General features: G+C 38.3%; 1 protein-coding gene across 1 annotated transcript in view; it reads left to right on the top strand.

Annotated features, from left to right (window-relative positions):
* The window catches only part of AGPS (alkylglycerone phosphate synthase), a 152,797-nt gene that overhangs the window by 42,989 nt on the left and 84,632 nt on the right, over positions 1 to 25,176 (top strand). The window contains exons 6-8 of the mRNA XM_004476829.5: positions 41 to 112; positions 1,642 to 1,721; positions 3,771 to 3,851. Coding sequence (XP_004476886.2) covers positions 41 to 112; positions 1,642 to 1,721; positions 3,771 to 3,851 — 233 coding nt within the window. The remainder of the gene's footprint in view (positions 1 to 40; positions 113 to 1,641; positions 1,722 to 3,770; positions 3,852 to 25,176) is intronic.

The raw sequence follows: 25,176 nt of genomic DNA, 5'->3' as shown, positions 1-25,176 counted from the left end.
CATGACTTTGTGATTAATTTATTTTCCCTTTTTTCAACAGCATGTCATGATGATGTAGTTAAACTTGTGAATCTAGCATGCATATATAACCTTTGTATCATACCAATTGGTGGTAGGTATTATGCTTTTTGAATTTTAAGCTGATGTAAATTTTACCTTTCTATTAAAATATTTGTATTTTTAATATGTGTGCCATCCTGCTGAAAATTAGCATTTTTGTAATTATGATATGGTTATTCTAAAAAAATTGTTCTGTGATACACCTTACTATTCTCCGTAGAGCCACCTAAACTGAAATCCAATTATATAATCCCTTAGTTCATGGCTTCCTTCCCAGATATATCCTAGTTGAAGCTGTGGTTTAATAACTAGATGAGAATGTTTCTGCTTTAGTAATTACTTTTCAACCTATTCATTTATGGAGAGAATTTACTTTTGAAACTAAATATACCCAAGGTAAATTTTTGAGAAGGAATGCTATGTAGAGTAATGATGAATAAATCAGTATCTTTTGTGATGAATAAATCAGTATCTTTTAATATGGAAAATTAACATTGCTTTTGAATTTTAAGACACATTTAATTTCTTGTCCACTACCTTGTTTTAATGACTTACAAGAGCCAAAGGAAATTACCTTCACTGATGATTTGGCATTGATGGAATGGGAAGGGGACCCCAGCAAATCCAGGAAGTTCAGATTTCCCTCTTCAGCTGAGCTTTATCTATTGAATTTATATAGAAATGGCACAACAATGCCACTTTTTATTAAGAATTTTTTATTTTTATTTTCAAATGACTATGACAAGCAAATAGAGGTTACTGATCATAGGCATCATGGTCTTGCCTTATAAAATTAAGCTAAGCCTTGTACATCAATTCCTTCTAAAACTCTTACCTTTTACTAAGGTGGCTTTCACTTGATTTCTGTCCAAATGCATAGTTGTACCAATTAAGAAATTATTTTGATATATAATGATAGAGATCTGGTTAAGAACTAAGGACACCCTCATTTTCTTTGTTGATATTGAAAAAGCGTTTATTCTTTGGCAACAGGTGTTCAGAGAAGATAGCAGTGTGTTGTTTAAATTATTGTATGCATCATTTATTTTGCCTTAAAATCTCTTTCACTAGCGAACATATAAACTTTTAAAATCTGGACAATTTGAACAATTTATATTCTAATTTATTAAAGTCTTTTTTTGTACGGGAATATAAAATTATTTTAAATGATTTATGAATCTCATAATTATGATAGGAAGGAGGTAGTTGTGCCTCTAATTTTATAGGATGGGTATTGTTTCTTTCAAGCTATCTCTCCACAGTTATCATTAGCTTAGAACTTTTCCAGTTGTGATTTTAGAGTTCCACAAATCACTAGGGGCTTCACTTGAGTGTGCCATGCTCAGGAGATGAAGCCATATCCCATAGCTTTCAGCTCCATAATGTTTCTTCATTTTGTCATGCCACATAAAATAGAGGTGAGTGTGCTTTTAAGTTCATTAGCATTTGCAAATTATATTTTGCTAAGTAGAAATACTTTCCTAGTGGGCATATTTATATACTCTGTAATAGGGTTTGTCCTAGAAATGTAGCTAAAAATAAAATATTTAAATATAAAGTTATTGTTTTCTTTTTTGGCAGGAGGAACAAGTGTTTCATGTGGCCTGATGTGTCCTGCAGATGAGACAAGAACAATTATTTCTCTGGACACTTCACAAATGGTATATGATAATTTAAGAAGTTTTTGAAGACAGCTTTCTGTTCAAAACAGTGTGTGTTTGACTTAGTCATAATTGTCATTAAAAAGGGTATATTGTCCATTTTGTTTAAAATTTATTTCATTGTATTTTGAATTTGTTGTTTCTTTTTGGTGTCATTTAACTGTTCCTTTAGTCCCTGTATATCCTGTAAACTGCAAGTTAGATAAAAAGTCTTGATTAGTTTGGCCTAACTTTTTTTTTTTTAGCAAGAATGTTTCATAGGTGGTGACTGTCTTTTTATGTTGCATCATATCAGGAGGTGTGTGATAGCTGGTTATTTCACTTTTAGGGACTGTTCTACTATTAAGTTCCCCATGAGCCTTTTTCCTTATCCCAGAGTTTAAGAAAATGTAATTTCTTCAGAAGATAGCATAAGACTAGTCTATTCTAGAATAGTCTTTGGAATGTGTTTGAGTTTCTGACTCTTTGCCCTACTACACACAAATTAATAACCTCTAAATTGGTTACTGAATGTGTAAAATAGTAATAGTATTTATTGCAGAAGGTTATTGAGATTAAATGAGATAATAAAAGCAAAAAAAGTCTTGACATTGAGTATATGCATACAATTATGTAGCAGAATTTTAAATCCTGGTTTTCCAAGCATTTGTTTTCAGAAAAACTTTGTGAATTCACTGCCTTTAGCCTTGAATTGTTTCAAATATTATGTGGGTAAGTGGTATAAATAGTTATAACTGTGATTTACACTCAAGTTAGTAAGCTATGTTTGTTTCTGTAGGTTTTTCTGTGAATACCCATAAAGGTGGTTTTCTTTTCTGCCTCCTTCAATTTCTTTCTTTTTTTACCAAAAAGTATGTTTGGATCCCTCATGGTTATAAGGTATATGATTAACACAAGTATGTAATTTCCTTAAGAGCCTGTCTGTGGGGTAGAATATATATATATATATATATATATATTTATAATATGGTTGTCTGAGATTCATCAATTTGTCTTTTTACTCTACAGTTTAATACTTTCTTTTGTTTAGCTCCTGTTTAGATCAAAAGCCTGATTTTCCCATAGTTATTTTGAAATTGCTATTGTCTTATAGAGTATAATTTTGATAACTTTATATACATAAAAATGCATTTGTATACACTATCTTATACACTGTTTATATTGTCTATTTCTTATTATTAACTAGACTTATCTTCATTAATTATTGCTATGAAATTGAATATATCAAAGTACAAAGAAAACTTTCCTGAGATCCAAAAGAAGATTCTTTGTTACCTAATTTCTCAGCCAAATAGAAGGGGGAGAGAGTATGTTCTTAATTGTAGAAAGAAATTATGAAGATATTATATATATATAATATTAAAAAGTTAGGTCAAATAATGTTAAAAACATTTTTTAAAAACTTGGAAGTCTTAAATTTGGTAAACTAATCTAGATGTTATTGTGTTCCTTTTTTTGAGCATAAGGCATCGATGTGCTTTATTTTCTATCTGGGGTCTTTGGTCCTATTTTGGACTGAATTTAAAGTTGGGGTGCCATTTACTATATTCAGATGTCTTTGCAGGTGTCTCTTTTCTAACCTTATGGCTGTCTTCTCACATTCCTAAATTAGATATGATTCGTAACTATGCTAATAGTGCAGATGGTATTTGCAGAATAGGAGTTCCTGTGCATGCTAAGAGCAGTATCTCATTTAATCCCAACAGCAACCTTGTGAGTAGGTGCTATTACTATACACATTTTACAAATGAGGAAGTGATTGGTTTAGGCAGTTTAATAATGTGCTTAAACTAAGACATAGAGTTTAATTCAAATTAATATCTGACCAAAGACAGCCTATGTTTGTACCCCTTATGTAATTTACTGCCACTTTTACTGTGTCTGCTGTTATATAGTCAATGATAAATAGAGCTTTCCCAAAGTGGGTAAGGGAAACCTACTTGCTTAATTTCTATCTTGTCACTGGCTAGTTTGAGTTAGGAAGTTCTGTTCCCTGAGAAAAATGTCAGTACTTTGTGGAAATCAGATTTCTTTCTTCCTGTGCTATAGAATCGAATCCTGTGGATTGATGAAAACAATCTGACAGCTCATGTAGAGGCTGGCATAACTGGACAAGAGTTGGAAAGACAGGTATGTTATTTCTTTAGTTAAGGATATCAGAACTGCTGTGTGTCCGCTCTCTGAATGAAGTACCTTTCATAGCATATTCAATCACTCAGTGAATTTTTCCAGTTTCTGTTATGAGCCAGGCACTGAGCAAGATGCTGAGGACATGATGGTGAATAAGATACCATCCTCTACCTCAGGTAGCTTATATTAGGAAAGAAAGTTAGGTAAATAGACAATTAGGATTTAGAATGAGAATTGCGGTGTGAGGGCTAAATGCAAGGTGTTATGACACATTGAATGGGGCAAAGAGAGAAACAGTAGATAAAGAAGGCACCACAGAGGTTGTGGCATTTAAAATGGGACTTTAACATGTGTTGTGGGAGTTAGCAAACAAAGAGATGGGCATGGAGAGAACAAACCAGGCAGAGGAAGGAACATGTGCTTTAAGGAGAGCTGTTTTTTGGTGGTACTATGAGCAGCTGAATATGGCTAAAGCAAATGTTTGTATATGGTAAAATACACATTCTGGATATTTGTATATTGGGTGGGAGGGTATAGCAATGTTAAAGGATGAAGCCAGTTAAACCTGAAGAGATCAGATTCATAAAAGATCGTGTCAAGACAATTTTAGAAGTTTAACATTACCTTTTGTAAGGACTGCAGAAATTTCTGCCAGCCTCTCACACTAACTGTAAGAATTATAGGCATCACTTCAGTTTACCTCTAACTCTTAATTACCTAAGTTAGGCCAGAGTCCTTACAAGATGCTCTTTGGCACCAGTCATATGTTAGGGGACCCAGGCCACCACACTTCTGACCAACTGGCTACAAATACAGGATTCTCACCACTACTTTGGGTTCAGTAATTCGCTTGAACATATCACAGAACTCACTGAAAGGATTATACTTGTGGTTACAGTTTTATTATAGTCAAAGTGCAAACAAGAAGCCAAAAGAAGAGTTATATAGGATGAAGACTGGGAGGGTCTTAAACCCAAGCTTCCATGTCTTTTCCTTGTGGAGTCAGAATATGTCATCTTCCTGGCACAGAGATGTGTCTTCTCAATTATGGAAACTCCTGGTGGCTTCAAGTGTCCCGAGTCTATAAGGGATCTCACTGAAGTAGGTATGACTGATAGTATCGATGTCCAGAGGTCAGGGAGATGGACTGATAAGATCTGGTTCAAAGCCCTGCTTCTTTCATCACCTGGTTGGTCTTTGTAGTGTGACCACCCCCCTCCCACTATAAGACTTCCATTGTCATCTGCCCCACCCTGTTATCTAGTTAGCACATACACAGTCAGGTTTAGTTTTGGGTTGGCTATGAGTAAGAAAAGGCACTCCTATCACCAGAAATTCCAGAGATTCAGATGTTTCCTCCCCAGGAACTGAGGACAAAAACAAACTAAGTTTTTCATTTTACTACACCTTTGTACATAGATAGTTCTGGCTTCTGTGGAGAATGGAGATTTAAGAGGCTGCTGCAATAATTCAGGCAAGAGTTGATAGTAAGTGGAAATAAAGTAGTAGAAATGGAGCAAAATGGAATATATTGGGCATAGAATTCTCAGAACTTGATGATAAATTTGATCACTTGGTCGATGGTGATATTTCCTATTCATTGAATTTTTTTTAATGCATAATTTCACTGAAAAATGCTCATCTCCTCTGTTAGAGAAATTCTTAGGCACCATAAACCCCTTTTTTTGGATCCTAATGAGAGTTTAGAAAACTCTAGGCTCCTTTCATGACTTCTAAGCAGGTAATTGTTAAAATATATTGATTCCTTCAACCTCAAACATGGTCAATATGATTGGAACTAGGTTTTTATAAACAAAAATTGTAAGGTCCAATTTGTTGGTTATGTACTAACTAATTTGTTCAATGAGGTTACAGAACCCTCCCCTCCTGCCAACCCTTTAAAAGGACATAAATAAGTGATGTGATTGGGATCTTATTTTACTGTTCTTTTCCTCCCTTTTTGGTGATTCAAATAACAGTACAGTAAATCAACATTTTACTATTATGAAATAAGAATGACTTCTTATAGTTAAGCTCCCAAGTCTAAAAATTACCATAATTCTAAGACCATTTAAATTTAAGAAGCCTCCTGGGGAAAGTGGACATGGCTCAGCTGATAGAGCATCAGCCTACCATATGGGAGGGTCCAGGGTTCAATCCCCAGGCTCTCCTGACCTGAGTGGTGAGCTGGCCCACATGCAGAGCTGCCGCATGCAAGGAGTGCTGTGCCACTCAGGGACACCCCCACATGGGGGTGCCCCACACGCAAGGAGTGCACCCTGCAAGGAGAGCTGCCCTGCATGAAAAAAAGCGCAGTCTGCCCAGGAGTGGCACCACAGACATGGAGAGGTGATGCAGCAAGATGATGTAACAAAAAAGAGACACGATTTTCCAGTGCCACCAAGGGTGCAAGCAGGCACAGAAGAACACAGCGAGTTGACACAGAGAGCAGACAGCGGTGCGGAGGAAGAGAAATAAATAAAAATAAATCTTGAAGAAAAAAAAGAGCCTCCTAAATTCTATTGTTTTAATTACTTTTATGTTGTATCCATTAGGGTGGATTTGGTTTTTATAAACAATGCATAGTTGTAAGAAGTTTAAAATTTTTCTGTGATTTCTCTAAATAACCAGAACATATTCTTTTCTAATTCTCCCCATATTATTACGTGGTTATTCTTCAAGAATAGATGGAGCTTTTTTGTTGGTGGTGCTCTCTTCTGTTCAGGAACCTTCAGTTGCTCCCTATTATCCATCAAATAAAGATCAACCTTTTTTTAGTCTAACGTTGAGGCCTGTTATAATATAACTTGGATATACCTTTTTAATCTTTTGTAATATGTATTGCTCCACCTAAATTCCTTAGAAATTCATTTCTCGTTTACCTTTGTTGTTTCCATGTTTTTTTAATTTAATTTAATTTTTATTTTTAAAAGATAGATTACATAAATGTTACATTAAAAATATAGAGGATTCCCATATGCCCTGCTCCCCACATTTACGCCCATTAACAACATCCTTCATTAGTGTGGTACATTCACTGCAATCGATTGACACATTTTGGAACATTGCCACTAAGCATGGATTATAATTTACATTGTAGTTTATATTCTCTGCCACTCAATTCTTCCGGTTATGGCAAGATATATAATGGCTTGTATCTGTTGTTACATTGTCATTCAGGACAATTCTCAAGTCTATAATGTTTTTATAGGAAATAAGTTGTGGGCTGAATGAAGATAGTTTATGCTAACACCCTTAAATATATGTCCAGACTTTCATTTTTACTATATTTTATTCTGGAGAAGGGCCTTCAGAGAATGAGAGAGGTCAGTGATTATTCTTTGCAAGAAAAAAACAAGTATAGAACTAGAAAAAATGACAATGCACTGGAAATCAACCATTGGGAACTTTATTCTTGAAAAGCTGCTAGAGGTATGGGTCAGAATGGCAGGAGTCTGTGACATTCTTCCTTGTGACTCCTCTATTTCCATTGTTTCATACCAGTTGCCACTCCTACCTAATCTACATTTGTTAGACAACAACTGTGGTTTTTACCAATTTGGAGCAGGCCATGAAAACCAGCAGCTTTGCTGCAAGAAAGATGGGCCAAATTTGGGGTAGGGGGTGAAAAGCCACAGCTTTATTGGCTAAAGTGGTGTATTTGATTTGGAATAGATACAGGAAACCTAGGATTGCGGTCTTGTTTGGAATAGACATGGAAAACCCAAGATTGCAGTCCTGGTTGGGCTGAAGATCAGTAAGAAATTTATTGGAAAGATGCTGGAAGAGAGTCATTGAAGGGCTGAGATACAAGCTTTACATACAATACATCCTTGGTTGACTGGAAAATTATGCATACACAAGGGAGATCAGAAGATCCTGGTGAAAAGGGAAAGCCAAGGGAAATTTAAGAACTGACTGCCACTTTAGATGCTTTTCCCAACCTTTATGCAGATCACTTAGCAGAGAGTGGAAGCCCTGTCTACGTTGAGATGTTATAGGACAGTATCTACCAAAATCATTAGTGGAATACTAAACTTTGCAGCAACAGGGGTGAAGCTAAGAAGCCAGACTAAAAAGTAACAACATGAATAAAAACTGAGCAGAGGTGTCAAAAGCTGCCTAACACTTTAAGTCCCAGTACGTTATTAAAAAATCTAGCGACCTCAGAAAAATAAAACAAAATCTAGCGATGCTATGGTATGTAATTGAAATGTGAAAATGAGACCCATACTCAGAAGGAAAAAAAAGTCATTAGAAACTAACTCTGAGTAAGTCCAGATGCAGAATACAGTAGAAAAAGACTTCAAATTAGCTATTATAAATATGTTTAAAGAATTTAACTATATTCAACGTATAGAGGGAAATGTGACAAAAATGAGTCAACAAATAGATAATCTCTACTGAGAAATACAAATTATTTTTTAAAAAGTAAATGGAACTTTCAGGATTGATGAGTACAATAACTGACATGAAAGATCGACTAGTTGGACATCAAGATGGCAGAGTGACATGCTTCATGGTTTTGTGCCCACACAGAAGCTTTGAACAACCAGCCAGATCTAGCAGAAACATCTTTCCAAAAGTTCCAGAAAACAGGAAACACGGAAGAACTACAGTAACAGTGTGGTGAATTGAAGTTGTATGTATTCCAGAAAAACATGTTCTTAAATCTTATCCATTCCTGTGGGTGTAAACCCATTGTAAGTAGGATCTTTTGATGAGATTAGCTGAAGGCAATGAAACCCTGAAGAGAAGGGAGAGACCAGCAGATGCCACCATGTGCCTTGCCATATGGTAGAGGATCCAAGGATCTGTGGCAGCTGGTCTTTGGGAACCTTGATGATGCCTTGGTTTCAACATTTTCTTTAAGCTAATAAATTTCCACTGTTTAAGCCAACCCGTTTCATGGAATCTGCTTTAAGCAATCTAGGATAGTAAAACAGAGGTTGAGCACCAAATCAAGAAAAAGGTTACTTAAAAGTAGTAGAATCTCTTGGGCAATATATAATACTAGGCCAGGTTTCAGTTTCACAAGAAAAGGTTCATAAGTATAATCATCAGTATCAAGGGCCTGACATAATGGTCTGTCTTCCTTCACTAGGTGCTGCCCTTATACTTCAGGTATTCTTGCCATTCTATTAGAGAATGTAACAGGACTCCCCAGGATGGGAATTCAATATTCTTTCAGTTATTGTTTAGGTCTTCACCCACTGAGACTTGAATATATTCATATGCTTTAAAGGCATGCTCCAGGTGCACCCCTCCCCACACATCTCCCCTTCACCGACATCCCACTCCCCTTCACTCCTTGCTGCTCAAATGTGGCCTCTCTCTAAACCAAACTCAGCATATAAATACACCATCTTCCCCTGGCATGGGACATAACTCCTGGGGTTGAGCCTCCCTGGCACTGAAGGATTATTACCAAGTGCCAACTAGCAGTGTACCTGGAAAAAGACCTTGACCAAAAGGGGGAAATATTAAATACAAATAAGTTTTTATGGCTAAGAGATTTCAAAGTGAGTTGGGAGGTCATTCCAGAGGTTACACTTATGCACATCTCAGCCAGATCTCATTGACTGCCATAGTAAACAGTGTAAACATAGTAAACAGTGCCTCAAATACCACTATTCTAAGGACTTTAGAGACATTCAGATACTATAAGCAGGGCAGACGCGCAGGAATTTGGCACCCTGTCAGTGAGCCTTACCTTGGAATTTATGCTCCCCAGTGTAGCAGAGTTAGATTCAATTATAGTTACCTTTCACTTTGGCTCTTCTTGCCATTTTATCTGAACCTAAAATTAGCTCTGTGCTTATTACATATATGTCCCAGAGACTTAAATCTTTGGTCTGTTCATATGTGGGTTGAGCCCTGAATCTCAGCAGAGTTACAACACCTACTCTCCAGTTCATTGGACTCACCCAGGACAGCTAACAAGGAGATGATGAACAGAGAGTGTCTGCAACTGCAAGCAAGATAGTTCCAACCCTCTGCCCCATGGGATCTAAGCCTCCTCTCAATTAGAAACAGTGTGGGCATCACCATCCCCAAATTTTCAAGATTGGGGAATGAACAATGGGCTAAAGTAGACTTATTATTATTCTATTATAGATTTTATTATTCTAGTAATGGAAGAAATTTTATAATTGATAAAAAGACAGTGACCACCAGAGGTTCTGAGGGGAAGGAGAGGGAGGAATAGGTGTAAAATGGGGGTATTTTTGGGACATTGGAATTATCCTGCATGACATTGCAATAAAGGATACAGACCATTATATACTTTGTCATAACCTACAAAATTGTACAGGAAAAGAGTGTAAACTATAATATGAACTATAGTCCATGGTTAGTAGCAATGCTTCAATGTATGTTCATCAATTGTAACAAATGTACCACACTAATGAAAGATGTCGTTAATGTGGGAAAGTGTGAGAGGGGAAGGGGTTGGGAAATATGGGAATCCCCTATATTTTTTATGTAACATTTATGTAATCTAAAGCTTACTGAAAAAAGTTTTTAAAAAGAGGTAGTAGATTCTCCTGGCACCCTGGCCAGTCTTTTCCCCTCACTACTGGGCATGGAGCCAGTCTGCACTCCCAGTGCAGATCCCTGTTCCTGGTTCCATAGGAAGCAGAGTAACCCTTATTCACCTACTAAGAGCTTGTATGTCTGACCCAGGCTGTCTCGTCATGACTTGAAGGACTTGCTACCCCAGAACTTCCCCTGTGTGCAGAAGGTAGCTCACAGAGAATATAATAGAATGCTGTGAAAGAGCAACCTGGCACAGGGGTTTGTTGACTATGGGATATACAGTGCAGTGCCTAGACTGTGAGGAAACTTGTTTCCCAGAGAAGAGGGGCCATTCGTTTCCATGTTAACAGGGGAATTTCCAGAGACACATGCACATGCCCAAGACAAGACACATGCAAAGAAAGGATCAGGGCAGCCCCTGTGATTTTGGCCTGGAACTATTCTGCAAACTAATTGTATGGTGTACTAGTCAGCCAAAGGGGTGCTGATGCAAAATACCAGAAATTGGTTGTTTTTTTTTTTAAGCGTGTGTATTTGGGGTAGGAGCTTACAGATATCAGGCCATGAAGCATAAGTTACTTCCCTCACCAAAGTCTATTTGGAGCAAGATGGCTGCCGACATCTGTGAGGGTTCAGGCTTCCTGGGTTCCTACGTTCCTGGGGCTTGCTTTTCTCTGGTTTCAAGTTTCCTTTCTTCCTGGGGCTGGCTTCTCTTTCCTCTGTCAACTTACTTCCCAGGGCTCCAGCTTAAGTCTTCAGCATCAAACTCCAACATCAAAACTCCATCAAATACCCTCAACTCTTTTCTTTGCCCTGCCTTTTATCTATGAATCCCTACCCCTTGGTGGGTGGAGACTCAACGCCCTAATCATAACTCAGTCATGCCCAGGTACAGATCAGATTACAAGCATAATCTGATATCTATTTTTGTAATTCATAACCGTATCAAACTGCTACACTCCACCCTCTGGATTCCAAAAAGACATTATAATATTTGAAAAAACTTTAAATCAGTAACAATGCAAGTACTAAATCAGATCACAGTAAATTTAAATTATTTATTTATTTCCTTTATTTTCCCTTTATTTTCCAGTTAAGGGGTATATGTACGTAGGTCATATTACATGTGAATTTCATTGTAGGATGGTAAAAGAACATGTTACAAAAGGGCCAGTGGGTCTGTAAGGTTGAGAAGGGTCATGTGTGCCCAGCTTCTTGGCCTCTCAGAGAGGAAGCTTGTAGTATTGTAGTGGCCCCAAGCTGAGTTTACCCACCTTGGTCAGTCCCAGATCCCAGTCTGGAAACTTAATAATAGTTGCTTATCAGTCAGCCCTTTGCTTGAAGAAATAGTTTGTCTTGGGCAAAGTCCTGTCTGCTATAGACCCCTGAAACTTACAAAACAATTTTTCTGTTTCCAATACACAATTGGACAGACATAGGATAAACATTTTCATTACAATGAGGAGAAATTGGGAGGGAAACATGAGTCATGGGTCCTCCTCCATTTCAGTCTGAGAGTCATTCTTTTTTTTTAAATTTTTTAAATTTTTTTCCAAATTCTCAATTTATTCATTTTTAAAAAAATATTACATTAAAAAAATATGAGGTCCCCATTCACCCCCACCGCCCCCACCCTACCATTCCCCCCACAGTAACACTCTCCCCCATCATCATGACACATCCATTGCATCTGGTGAGTCCCATCTCTGGGCATCGCTGCACCCCATGGCCTATGGTCCACACCATAGCCCACACTTTCCCACGTTCCATCCAGTGGGCCATGGGAGGACATAGTGTCTGGCAATTGTCCCTGGAGCACCACCCAGGACAACTCCAAGTCCCGAAAATGCCTCCACATCTCATCTCTTCCTCCCATTCCCTGCACCCAGCAGCCACCATGGCCACTTTTTCCACACCAATGCCACATTTTCTCAATTATTAACCAAAATAGTTCATGAATAGGATATCATTGAGTCCATTCTAATCCTTACTGTATTCCTCCTTCCTGTGGACCTTGGCTTGGTTGCGTCCATTCCACATCTATGTCAAGAGGGGGCTTAGATTCCACATGGATACTGGATGCAATCCTCCTGTTTTCAGCTGTAGGCACTCTAGGCTTCATGGTGTGGTGGTTGACATTCTTCAACTCCATGTTAGCTGAGTGGGGTAAGGAGAGTCATTCTTAAGATGATGGTTTCTTCTCCTTGGGGCCATATGGGGACCAACCCTTTCCATAATCTAGCCCAATGGCCATTTTCTTGGTTCCACCTTCATCAGATATTTGGGTGTGGATCAAGCTCCAGACCTCCCCCTTCAAGAGGGTTGGGGTGATTGCCACACCTTACCCAATCTTTGGATTAGAATCTTAACCCCTCCTAGTACAGTGACATGAAGACAACATTCCCCCTAAACTTTGACATACAGCCTCAACCCTCTCAGAGCAATGAGTTGACCACCTGGCCTTCTCTAACCTTTGGGGGACAAGTCCACTCCTCTCAGACCTGTGAGGTGCTCACTTTAACTGCCCTTATCCTTGGGGAATGTATTCCACCGTCTCTGTACCCTGGGGCAGCAAAACTCTCCCAGAACATCAGACAGGAACATCCTCCCTCTTCAGCTGCTGGGGCAAACTCAGCCTCTCTACACATGAGTGAGGTTCCTTTCTTGGCCCAAGGAGAAGTCTTAATTGCAGATATCAGCTTCCGTGGTTTTCCTCTTAAAGCTGTTTCTCCTTCAATCTCTCCTTTCTATATCCTTTTTTTTTTTTTAATTTATTGAAATATATCACTCATACATAAACATACATAAACAATAAGGGTATAGTAATAGTTGTGAACTTACAAAACAAACATGTAACATCATACGGGACTCTCAGAACTCACCCTACCATCAGTAACTTGCATTGTTGTTAAACCTTTTTAACTAATGATTAAAGAGTATTGTCAAAATATTACTACTAAACAAAGTATTTTTCCCCCCAACCAATTCTATTATTATGACCTTTATATCATTTATATATGAACATATATAAACAAGTATATAGTAAAAGTTGTGAACTTACAAAGCAAACATGCATAACATCATACAGGGGTCCCATATATCAACCCTCCACCAATACCTTGCATTGTCATGAGATGTTTGTTACAAATTCTGAAAGAGTATTGTCAAAATTTTACTACTAATCATAGCCCTTATCTGACATTTGGCGTGTTTTTCCCCCAACCCACCCTATAATTATTTTTTAAATATACATTTTTTTATGATAGAAGTTGTAAACTTATAAAACAATCATGTACATGTGCAGAATTCCCAAACAATGCCCCTCCATCAACACACATTGTGGTGTGTCATGTGCTACAGATAAAATACCATCTGCTTGTTACCATGTCCATAATATACATTTGGCTCACATTTTCCATACTGCCTCAGAATCAACATAGTACATCTTTCAGATAGATGCAAGACTATTATATTATTATTGCTAACCACAGTCCATCGGTCACCAGCTGTATTTTTCCCATATTTCTCCACATTCCTAACACCTTGCAGTAGTGATATACATTTGCTCTGGCTAACAAAGGACGCTCTTGCATCTGTACCATCAACCACAATTCTCATCCACCTCTTGGTTTACTGTGCTATCCAGTTCCTAGATTATTCTCTTGCATTCTGTCAATTGGCATTTACATCCCTAGACTACCATTATCAGGCACATCCCCATTTGTAAACTGTTACTCACTGTGTGTTACCATCCATTCTATACATTTCCACACTTTCACAGTAAAGCTATTTAAAACTTTTCATACATTTAAACATTAGTAGTCCACTCAGTCCTCCTCTTATTTCCTTTAAGAACCCACCACCTACCACCAGGTCTTGAAGATATTTTCCAATAATTTCTTCTAGAAGTTTTATGGTTCTTTTATTTTTAGTTTTTTGATCCATTTTGAGTTAATTTTTGGATAAGGTTTGAGATAGGTGTCCTCTTTCCTTCTTTCAACTATGGATATCCAATTCTTTCGGCACCATTTGTTGAACGGATTGTTCTGCCCAAGCTCTGTGAGTTTGACAGGCTAGTCAAAATCACTTGACCAAACCTGTGAGGGTCTGTTTCTGAACCATAAATTTGGCTCCATTGGTCTATTGTGTCTGTCTTTAGGCCAGTACCATGTTGCTTTTAGCACTACTGATAGGTATTAGGATTTAAAGTCTGGAGATGAGGGTTCACTTTTCCTTTTTATGATGTTTCTGGCTATTCAGGACTCCTTACCATTCCAAATAAATTTAATGGTTGTGTTTTCAATTTTTTCTTTAATACTGGTGGAATTTTTATCGAGATTGCATTAAATCTGTATATCAATTTGAGTAAAATTGACATCTTACTGATTTTTAGTCTTCCAATCCATGAGTATGGAATGTTCTTCTGGTTATTTAGGGCTTTTTTTTTTTTTTAAGATTTATTATTTATTTATTTATTTTCTTCCCCTCTCCCCCTCCCCCCAGTTGTCTGCTCTCTGTGTCCATTTGCTGTGTGTTCTTCTGTGACTGCTTCTATCCTAATCAGCAGCACCAGGAATCTGTGTTTTCTTTTTGTTGCGTCATCTTGCTGTGTCAGCTCTCCATGTGTGCAGCACCATTTTTGGGCAGGCTGCACTCTCTTTCGCGCTGGGCAGCTCTCCTTACGGGGCTCATTCCTTGCGCCGGGGGCTCCCCTACCCGGGGGGCACCCCTGCATGGCACGGCACTCCTTGCGCACATTAGCACTGCGCATGACCGGCTCCACACGGGTCAAGGAGGCCCAGAGTTTGAACTGGGGACCTCCCATGTGGTAGGCGGATGCCCTATCCATTGGGCCAAGTCTGCTTCCCTAGGGCTTTTTTGATTTAACATTGAGTTGTAGTTTTCTGAATACAAGTACTTCACATCATTGGTTAAGTTTGTTCCTGACTATTTGAGTTTTTCTGTCATATTTTATTTTCACCACTCTTTTGATACTTTTGGTTACTTTTATTGATATAATATTCATTTCTAGATTCTCTTCCAGGCCCCTCTCTCCTGTCTTTTCTTTTCAGGCTCTAGCACACCCTTTAGTATTTCCTGAAAATCTGTTCTCTTGCTTAGAAATTCTCTCAGTTTCTGTTTACCTGGAATATTCTAATCTGCCCTCATTTTTGAAAGACAGCCTTGCCGGATATAAGATTCTTGACTGGAAGTTTTTCTTTCGTAGTGTCTTAAATATATCATACCACTATCTTCTTGCCTCCATGGTTTCTGGTGAGAAATCAGCTCTTAATCTTATTGGCTATCCCTTATATGTTATGCATTGCTTTTTTCTTGCTGCTCTCAGAATTCTCTTTGTCTTTGGCCTTTGTCATTCTGATGAGTATGTGTCTTGGAGTTGGGTGTTCGGATTTTTTGGGATGGGAGTATGTTGTGCTTCTTGGACAGGGATATCTACGTCCTTCAATAGGGTTGGGAAATCTACCATTGTTTCCTCATATATTCCTTCTGCCCCTTTTCCCTTCTCCTTCTGGGACACCCATGATATGTATGTTTGCCTGCCTTTTGCTGTCATTTAGTTCCCTGAGACTTCGTTCAACTTTTTTCCATTCTTTTCTTCATCTGTTCTTTTGTATGTTCGCTTTCAGAGGCCATTTCTTCAAGCTCACCAGTCCTTTCTTCTGCCTCCTCATACCTGCTATTATATGATTCCAGTGTTTTTTAATTTCATTTATTGCACCTTTCATTCCCATAAGATCTGCTGTTTTTCTAGGTATGCTTTCAAATTCTTCTTTGTGCTCATCCAATGTCGTCTTAATATCCTTAATCTCTTTAGCTATCTCATTGAATTTATTAAGATTTGTTTGAACATCTATGATGAGTTGTCTTAACTCCTTTATGTTATCTGGAGGCTTGTTCCTTTAACTGAGCCATAGCTTCCTGTTTCTTGGTGTGGATTGTAATTTTTTGTTGGTGTCTTCGCATCCGGTTTACTAGAATATTTTTTCAGGTGCAGTTTTTCTCTTTAGTTTAGGGCTTCCTGCCCTTTCTCCCTTGCTGATTGTGCAGTTGGAACCAAGCATGCCGTTGGTGCTGTAAGCTGTGGAGATTCAAACTGCCCTCCATTGCGCCAGGGACCAATGAAGCTTCTTTCACCTTTCTCCTTTGCCAGGGGTAGGGACAAAGTCACAGCTATGTGGAATAACCCAAGTGCAGGCCTAGACTAGTTGCCCAGAGAGACTGATGAAGCTTCACAACCCTTTCTCCCCTGCCTGGGGTGGGGATGGAGCTGCAGGTGTGGACAGGAAACTATGCACCCTGCATCCAAGAGACCACAGTTACCCTGGTAGACTTCTGATTTTCAGTTTATGCTAGCTTAAGTTAACCTGCATTTACCTGTATAGGCTGGTGCAGGGCTCCTCAGCCTCCTCCCTGGCAGAGGCAGGGCTGAAGGCTAGGCTAGGGCTGCAGGCTGATCTGCATGAAAAACTGGTCCCTGCTGACACTGAGAGTTTCATTCAGCCCAGCTTCTCCTCAGGCTGGGGTGGAGTCAAAATGGTGACTACTGGCCTCTTTTTGACTTGGGCTGATTCACACCCCAACTGTTCCCAGGATTATCTCTTAGCCAGCCAAGGCTACCAATCAGTAACCGAAATTGACAGCAACTGTCTCCTTTTCCCCTGTTTTTGGGAAATGGAGCATCCAATTCCAGCCAGCCTGGGGCAGCTCGTGCTGCCAGAGTAGGATAATCACCGGTCTCTGTGGCTTGGCCAGTAATTTCCTGAAGAGCCTGGCATGGGTCCCTGCAGCTTCCTCTCTGCTGAAGGTGGCACTGGGGCCTAGGCTAGAGCTGTAATCTGACCTGGATGGAAAGAAGCCAGTCCCCACCTGCACTGGAATTCTCCACCCCACAGCCCCTCGTGGCAGTCCACCCCACTGCCCCTCGTGCCAGGCACAGAGTTAAGATGGCAGCTCCCAGCCTCTTTCTGACTTGGACAGGCTCAAACTTTAGCTGTTCTCAGGATTATACTATAGCCCACTGAATTTACTCATAAGTAGCTGAAATTGGTGCCCACCTGTCTCTTCCTCCCCCATTTTGGGGAAGTGTAGCTTTCAATTCCAGCCACGGAACAGCTCCTGAGGCGGCTTGTGCCTCCAGTGGAGGATGGGCACTGGCCTCCGGGGCATGGAGCACTCTACTTACAAGTCTTCTCTGCAAATGGGCAGTCTCCTCCTTCCACTCCTACAAGGTTGTTGCAGGGTGCTTTTCTGGTCTCCTGGAGCCCCCAAACAGGTGCTTCAGTTAGCTTGAGAGAGCTCTGGGTGTTTGCTAACTACCTTGTAGGAGGAGCTAACTCTAGGAGCTCCTTATTCCTCGACCATCTTGCTGGTTCCTCTATGTCCTTTTTATTCCAGGCTGACAGTGATTTTGTTCATATAACTCTCTCAAAAACTCTGTTGGTTTAGCATGCAGGAAGCAGGGGCCTAAGCCATCAGACAGTAAGAATTTCCACAAGTCTTTCCTAGATAACTGCATCTTCAATCTTGATTTACCAGTTCCAATTTTAGTTAAGTCTTCTATTGTGGCACTTTCATCTGGGAGCTTGATTTCCAGAGGCTTGGGATTTCCAGAATCAGTTTCTGTTTTCTTTGTGCCCGACAGTTCAGTCATCAGCATATCTCTGTCGTCTAGCATTTTGCTATAAGCTACAAGCAGAAGCCAAGCTGCATTCTCCAGGTTTACTTTGGAAATTTCTTTAGCTAAATGCCCATTCTCGTCATTTTCAAATTCTGCCTTCCATAAAACACCAGGAGTTAATTCTTGCTCAGTTCTCTGCAACTTTAAAACACAGATCACCTTTCCTCCCGTTTCCAGTAATAGTTTCATCATTTACTTCTAAGGCATCATAAAAAGTCTCTTTAGCATCCATATGGCTATTAACAGTCTCTTCAAAGTGATCTAGGCCTTTTCCATTAAGCATCTCGGAATTCCTCCAAAAAATATCCCTTACTCATTTATAAAACTGTTCCAGCATTTCGGTAATTGCAAAAGCACCTCCCCACTCCTCAGTACCAAATTCTGTTTTAGTCAGCCAAAGGGGTGCTGATACAAAATACCAGAAATTGGTTGGTTTTTATAAAGAGTATTTATTTGGTGTAAATATCAGGCCACAAAGCATAAGTTACTTCCCTCACTAAAATCTATTTGAAGTAAGATGACTGCTGACATCTGCGCGGGTTCAGGCTTCTGGGTTCCTACGTTCCTGGGGCTTGCTTTTCTCTGGGTTCAAGTTTCCTTTCTTCCTTGGGCTGGCTTCTCTTTCCTCTGTCAGCTTACTCTCCAGGGCTCCAGCTTAAGTCTTCAGCATTAAACCCCAACATCAGAAACCCTCAACTCTCTTCTTTGCCATCCCTTTTATCTGTGAGTCCGTACCCTTGGTGTGTGGATACTCAACGCCTTAATCATAACTCAGTCCTGCCCAGGTACAAATCAAAATACAAGCATAATCCAATATCAATTTTCAAATTCATAACCATATCAAACTGGTACATATGGACAAGCTTGAAAGAGAGCATTCCCACAGGTCAATCTGCAATGACTGTGAAAGATGTTTTCTTTTTTTCCTTCTTTTTTTTTTTCTTCTTCTATTGGCTCCTGGCATTCAGGGAAAGCTCTGTCATAACACTATCTGATTGCACGCTTAAAGAGTAGATACTTCAGAGTCTAAATTCGAGTGATGACACATGAAAATATCAAAATGTCCAGGGTTCAACAAAAGATTACAAAAACAGAAAGAAACAGAAAGTGATGGTCCTGGCAAAGGAGAAGTATTAGAACCCATTAGTGAGGAGAACCATGTCTAGGACATTCCAAACAAAGACTTTTAAAAAGTAGTCCTAAATATTCGCAAAGAGCTAAAGGAGAACGTGAATAGAGAAGTAAAGGTAAACAGGAAAACAAATGATGAACACAGACTATCAATAGAGGAATGGAAATTATGAAAGGGAAGCAAACAGAGCAGAAGACCACATTAACAGAAATTAAAACCCTAGAAGGGTTCGACAGCAGATTTGAGCTGGCAGAAGAAAGAATAAGAGAACTTGAAAATAAGACAATTGAAATGATCCAGTATGAGAATAAGGAGGAAAGAATGAAGAAAAGTGAACATTGCGGAAGGTCCTGTGGAACACCATCGGGTGTACCAAATTACCCAATATGGGAGTTCCAGAAGAAGATAGAAAGCACCAGGAAGAATACTTGAAGAAATAATGCCTGAAAATGTCCCCATTTTGACAAAAGTAATAAATATGCACATCCAAGATGTTCAGTGAACTCTGCACAGTATAAATACAGATAGACCCACAGTGTAGCTTATTTGAACAAACTGTCCAATGCCAAAAATAGAGAATTCTGAAAGCTGCTAGAGAGAATTAGCATGTCATGTACAAGGGAGCTTCAATGAGATTAAATGCCAATTTCTTATTGCAAACTATGGAGGCAAGAAAGCAGTGGGATGACATATTTAGAGTTCTGGAAGCAAAAAATGCTAACCAAGATTCTATATCTGGCAAAATTGTCTTTCAAAAATGAGGAAGAAATTAAGACATTCCTAGATAAACAAAAACTGAAGGAATTCATCACTTCCAGACCAGCCCTACAAGAGATGCTAAGGAAAGTTCTTCAGGTTGAAAGGAAAGGACAATACATTATAGGTGGAAGCCGCATGAAGAATTAAAGATCTCTGGTGCCAGTAATGACATGGGTAAATACAAATTGCCAGTGCTATTATATTTTTAGTTTGTAACTCTACTTTCTACCTCCTACAGGTACACAAAATGTAATGATAAATCAATGGTTTTAGACTCAAAATGTGTAAAGATGTAATTTGTTGTTTGAAATTATTTCAAAATAAAAGGTTTAAAATCAAAAGGAACTGGAAAATATTAGGATGGTTATTAAATTTTGAGAATTCTTCTAGATGCAATCCCTTTTTCAGAGATATGCTTTGCAAATATTTTCTTCTAGTCTATTGCTTATCTTTTTATTCTCAACAGTGTCTTTTGAAGAGCAGGTATTTTTAATATTGATGAAATACAACTAATTAAGTTTTTATTTTATGGATTGTGCCTTTGCAGTCATATCTAGAAACCTTTGCCTAATCAGATTTTCCAAGATTTTATATATATTTTTTTATTAGAGAAGTTCTGGGATTATAGAACAATCATACATAAAATACAGGATTCCCATTTACCACTCAAATATTAACATCTGGCATTGGTGTGGAACATTTGTTACAACTGATGAAAGTACATTTTATAATTGTATAGTTAAATATAGTCTGTTTTAATTGAGGGTTCATTGGTTTTGTTGTGCGTGCAGTTTCATGGATTTTTTTAAATAAAAACTATTTTTTATATCAACGTTATAGATTACTCAGATAATACAAGATAATTACAATAACAATCTGCTTTAGTTAGTGACTCGACCCCATCTCCCCCTTACTTTTGTTCATTCCTCAATCTTGAGGGGGTGTTTTAGTCAGCCAAAGGGGTGCTGATGCAAAATACCAGAAATCTGTTGGTTTTTATAAAGAGTATTTATTTGGGGTAGAAGCTTGGCCATAAAGAGTACGTTACTTTCCTCACCAAATTCTGTTGCCACATGTTGGAACAAGATGGCTGCCCACTTTCAGCCTTTCTCTTCCTCTTAAGGCTCTGTGGTCCCAGCTTCTTCCAATTTCAGTAGTCGGCTGGGATAAGTCTCAGCCTACCAGAGCTCATTCCTCTCTAGGCTTAGCTGCTTTGTTCTCTCCACAAGGTCAGCTATAGACTATCAGGCTCTTTAGGTCTTGTCTATCTCCCTGGGCTCAGCTACTCTACTCTCTCCCATGTGTTTACTTTCCAGGCTGTACCTCAAAACTCCAACCTCCAGTCTCTGTGAGTTCTCTGTGAGTCCCTACCCACCAAGAGGGTGGAGACTCAGTGTAATGTTGATGTAGCACAATCAAAGCCCTAATCATATTTAATCATGCCCGGAGGAAGAGACCAGTTTACAAGCATAATCCAATATTTATTTTTGGCATTCATAAATAATATCAAACTGCCATAAGGGATTTGGGACAAAGTCCACTCTGACTGCTTCTGGCTGAGAAGGGGCATAGATATGGAGCAAAGGAATGGAATTGTTTTGCTGGCAGTTGAAGACACTACTTGATTTGGGGATGGGGCTGGCCCATCTTCATTTTTTTATTAGTTGTCCAGGGAATACCCAAAGACTTGGAGAGTAGTATAGAAGTTGGCTGCATATATGCTAGGTTTCTGTGCTCAACCAGTATAGGACCAATCCAAAGGCTTTAAGTTGCTGAGAAATACACTTAACAAGTAAATTGAAAATTATAATTTCAAATAAAAGAAGTAGAGGAGTCATGATTAGGGAACCTACAAATGAATATAACTGTGTTACATTGGGTAAAGAGTTTTTCATTTAAAAAGGGGGTATTGATTTCATGTAGCTGCATAGCTTGCCTATATGGTGTCTGGACATCCTTAGAGCCCTCAGGGGCACTTTTGTTTGAGGCTTTGTTTACTGTGGCAATTTATCAAGTCTGACTGAGACCTGTATAAATGTAAACTCTGGAATGACCTCCTGACTCATTTTGAAATCTCTTAGCTATCAAAACTCTGTTATTTATTTTATTTAATATTTCCCACTGTTGATTGAAGTCTTTTTCCAAATGCATTGCTGATTAATGCTTGGTAATAACATCCCTCTCAGTGCCAGGGAGGCCCATCCCGGGAAATTATGTCCCACATTGGGGGAAAAGTAGTGAGTTTATTTGCATAGTTTGGTTTAGAGAGAGGCCACATTTGAGTAGCAAGGAGGTTTTCAGAAGGCAACTCTTAGGCATTATTTATAATCAGTCTTTCATTACTACATGAATAAGGTTCATAAGTACAGACATTAAGATTGAGGGCTTGCCTTATTATCCTGTTGTTCCTGTGTTAGGCAAAGTTATATATTCCAGAGCTTTGGGCCATCTTATTTGAGAAAGTAGCAGGACTTCCCCAGGAGGGAAGCTACTGTGAGGACCTCTATCCAGAAAACATATATAGCAATAAGGGCACATTTATATCTTACAGAAGTATGTAGCTGTATAACTTTCAAGGTGTTTGAAAGGCCCTGTCATTTGAGACAACTGATCATGTCCTACCTTTACCTTTTTACCAAGGTTGTGTTGATTGACAGGTAGAACATAATTTATGTACTTGTCATGCATCTTGTATAAAGTTCTTTATTTTTTTTCCCCTGAAGATAAAGCTTTTACCAGCATCTGGCTGCATGTACTGTCAGAGAAGCTTCAGAGTAAAACAGTATAACTTACAAGGAAATTTAGTTATTTCCGTGACATATAATATTTTTATAAGAATTTAAAAATACAACATTCCCATAAGCCCCCTATTGTTGATACTTAACATTGGTGTAGTAACTTTGTTAAAATTGATGCAAGAATGCTGAACTGGTACTCTTAACTATAGTCGTTTTTTTGCTTTAGGTTCATATTTCCCCCATATACCACTCTATTAGTAACACCTAGTGCTTGTGATATACTTTTGCTTTAGATCCTGAAAGAACATTCTTATATTTGGATTATTAACCACAATCCTCATCCACCACAATATATACTGTATTATACAAACCCATATTTTATCTTCTAGCTTTCCTCCTGTAATATATACAACCCAGAACTTCCCTCTTTTTCAGCTACGTTCACACACATTGATTCACGCTGTTGATTATACTTACAATATTGTGTTACTGTTATGTCTCTCCATTTCTAAACCATACATTCAACCTAATTATAAATTCTGCACAGATTAGACATCAGCTCCCCCATTCTCTATCCTCATTCTATCTCCTGGTAGCCTATCTTCTAGCTTCTACCTCTATGAGTTTGCTTATTATAATTAGTTCATTTTAGTGAGATCATACAATATTTGTCCTTTTGTATCCAGCTTATTTCACCCAACATAAGATCCTTGAGGTTCATCCATGTTGTCGCGTGTGTCAGTACCTCATTCCTTGTTACAGTTGAATAATATTCCATCATATTCACATTTTGTTTATCCATCCATTGATGGACACTTGTGCTGTTTCCATCTTTTGGCAGTTGTGAATAATGCCACTATGAACATTGGTGTGAATATACCTGTTTGTGTCTCTGCTTTCTGTTCTTCTGGGTATATGCCTGGTAGTCAGGATTGCTGGATCAAATGAGAATTTATATTTAGCTCTCTGAGATATTGCCAAACTGTATTCCACCATTCTACATGCACCATTCTACATTTCCAGCAGCAGTGAATAAGTGTTCTCTTTCTCCACAGTCTCTCCAAAACTTGAAGTTATGTATTTTTTAAAATAGTGACAGCCTTATGAAATATCAGTTGGCCATAGATGTGCAGGTCTATTTCTGAACTCTGAGTTCGATTCCATTAGTCATTATGTCTGTCCATGTGCCAGTACCATGCTGTTTTGACTACTGTAGCTTTGTAAAATGCTTTAAAGTTTTAGGTAGTATGAGTCCTCCAACTTTGTTCTTCTTTTTCAAGATGTTTTTGGCTATTCGTGGCCCCTTACCCTTCCAAATAAGTTTGATAGTTGACTTTTTCCTTTCTGCAAAATTCTGATGGAATTTTTATTGGGATTGTTTTGACTCTGTAAATCAATTTGGGTAGATTTGACATCTTAACTATATTCAATCTGTGGACATGGAATGTTAGGTGTTCTTTGGTTTCTTTTAGCAATGTTGTATACTTCTCTGTGTGCAAGTCTTTTATATCCTTAGTTAAATTTGTTCCTAGATAAATGATTCTTTTAGTTGCTTTTGTAAATAGAATTTTTCCCCTTGATTTCCTCTTTATATAGGTCATTCCTTTTGCATAGAAGCACTATTGAATTTTGTGTGTTGATCTTATATCCTGCAACTTTGCTGAATGTGTTTATTAGTTATACTTGCTTTGTTTTAAATTTTTAGGGATTTTCTATATATAAGATCATATTACCTGCAAAAAGTGCAAGTTTTACTTCTTCCTTTCAAATTTGGGTACCTTTTATTTCTTTTTCTTGCCTAAATGTTCTAGCAAGAAATTCTTGTACAGTGTTAGATAAGAGTGGTGATAGTGGGCATCTTTGTCTTGTTCTGGATCTTAGATGGAAAGCTTTCGGTCTTTCACCATGAGTATGGTGTTAGCTGTGATGTTACTGATTTCATTTGCAATTTCTTCTTTTACCCACTGATTATTTAAGAGTGTGTAGTTTAAAATCCACATATTTTATGGATTTTCCCTTTTTCCATCCATTTTTTATTTCCAGCTTCATTCTGTTATGATCAGAGAAAGTGTTTTTTATAATTTCAATTTTTTAAAATTTATCGAATTTTGTCCTGTGACCCAACATTATGGTCTGTCCTGGAGAAGGATCCATGAGTGCTTGAAATGAATGTATATCCTGCTGTTTTGGGGTACATTGCTCGACAGATGTGTGTTAGGTCTAGTTCATTTGTCATATTATTCAGGATCTCTGTTTCCTTATTGATACTCTGCCCAGGTGTTCTATCTGTTGCTGAGAGTGCTGTATTGAAGTCTCCCGCTATTATTGTAGAGGAATCTATTTCTCCCCTCATTTTTCTCGGTGTTTGTCTCATGTATTTTGGGACATTGTAGTTAAGTGCATAAAATTTTTTTTAAGGCCAGTAAAAAGAATTTGTTGGTAAAATGGGGGGAAAGAACA

This window comes from Dasypus novemcinctus, chromosome 7 (assembly GCF_030445035.2).
Source record: "Dasypus novemcinctus isolate mDasNov1 chromosome 7, mDasNov1.1.hap2, whole genome shotgun sequence".
Classification (NCBI taxonomy): domain Eukaryota; kingdom Metazoa; phylum Chordata; class Mammalia; order Cingulata; family Dasypodidae; genus Dasypus; species Dasypus novemcinctus.
The sequence above is the reverse complement of the archived record's forward strand: the minus strand, read 5'-3'. Positions and strand labels throughout refer to the sequence as shown.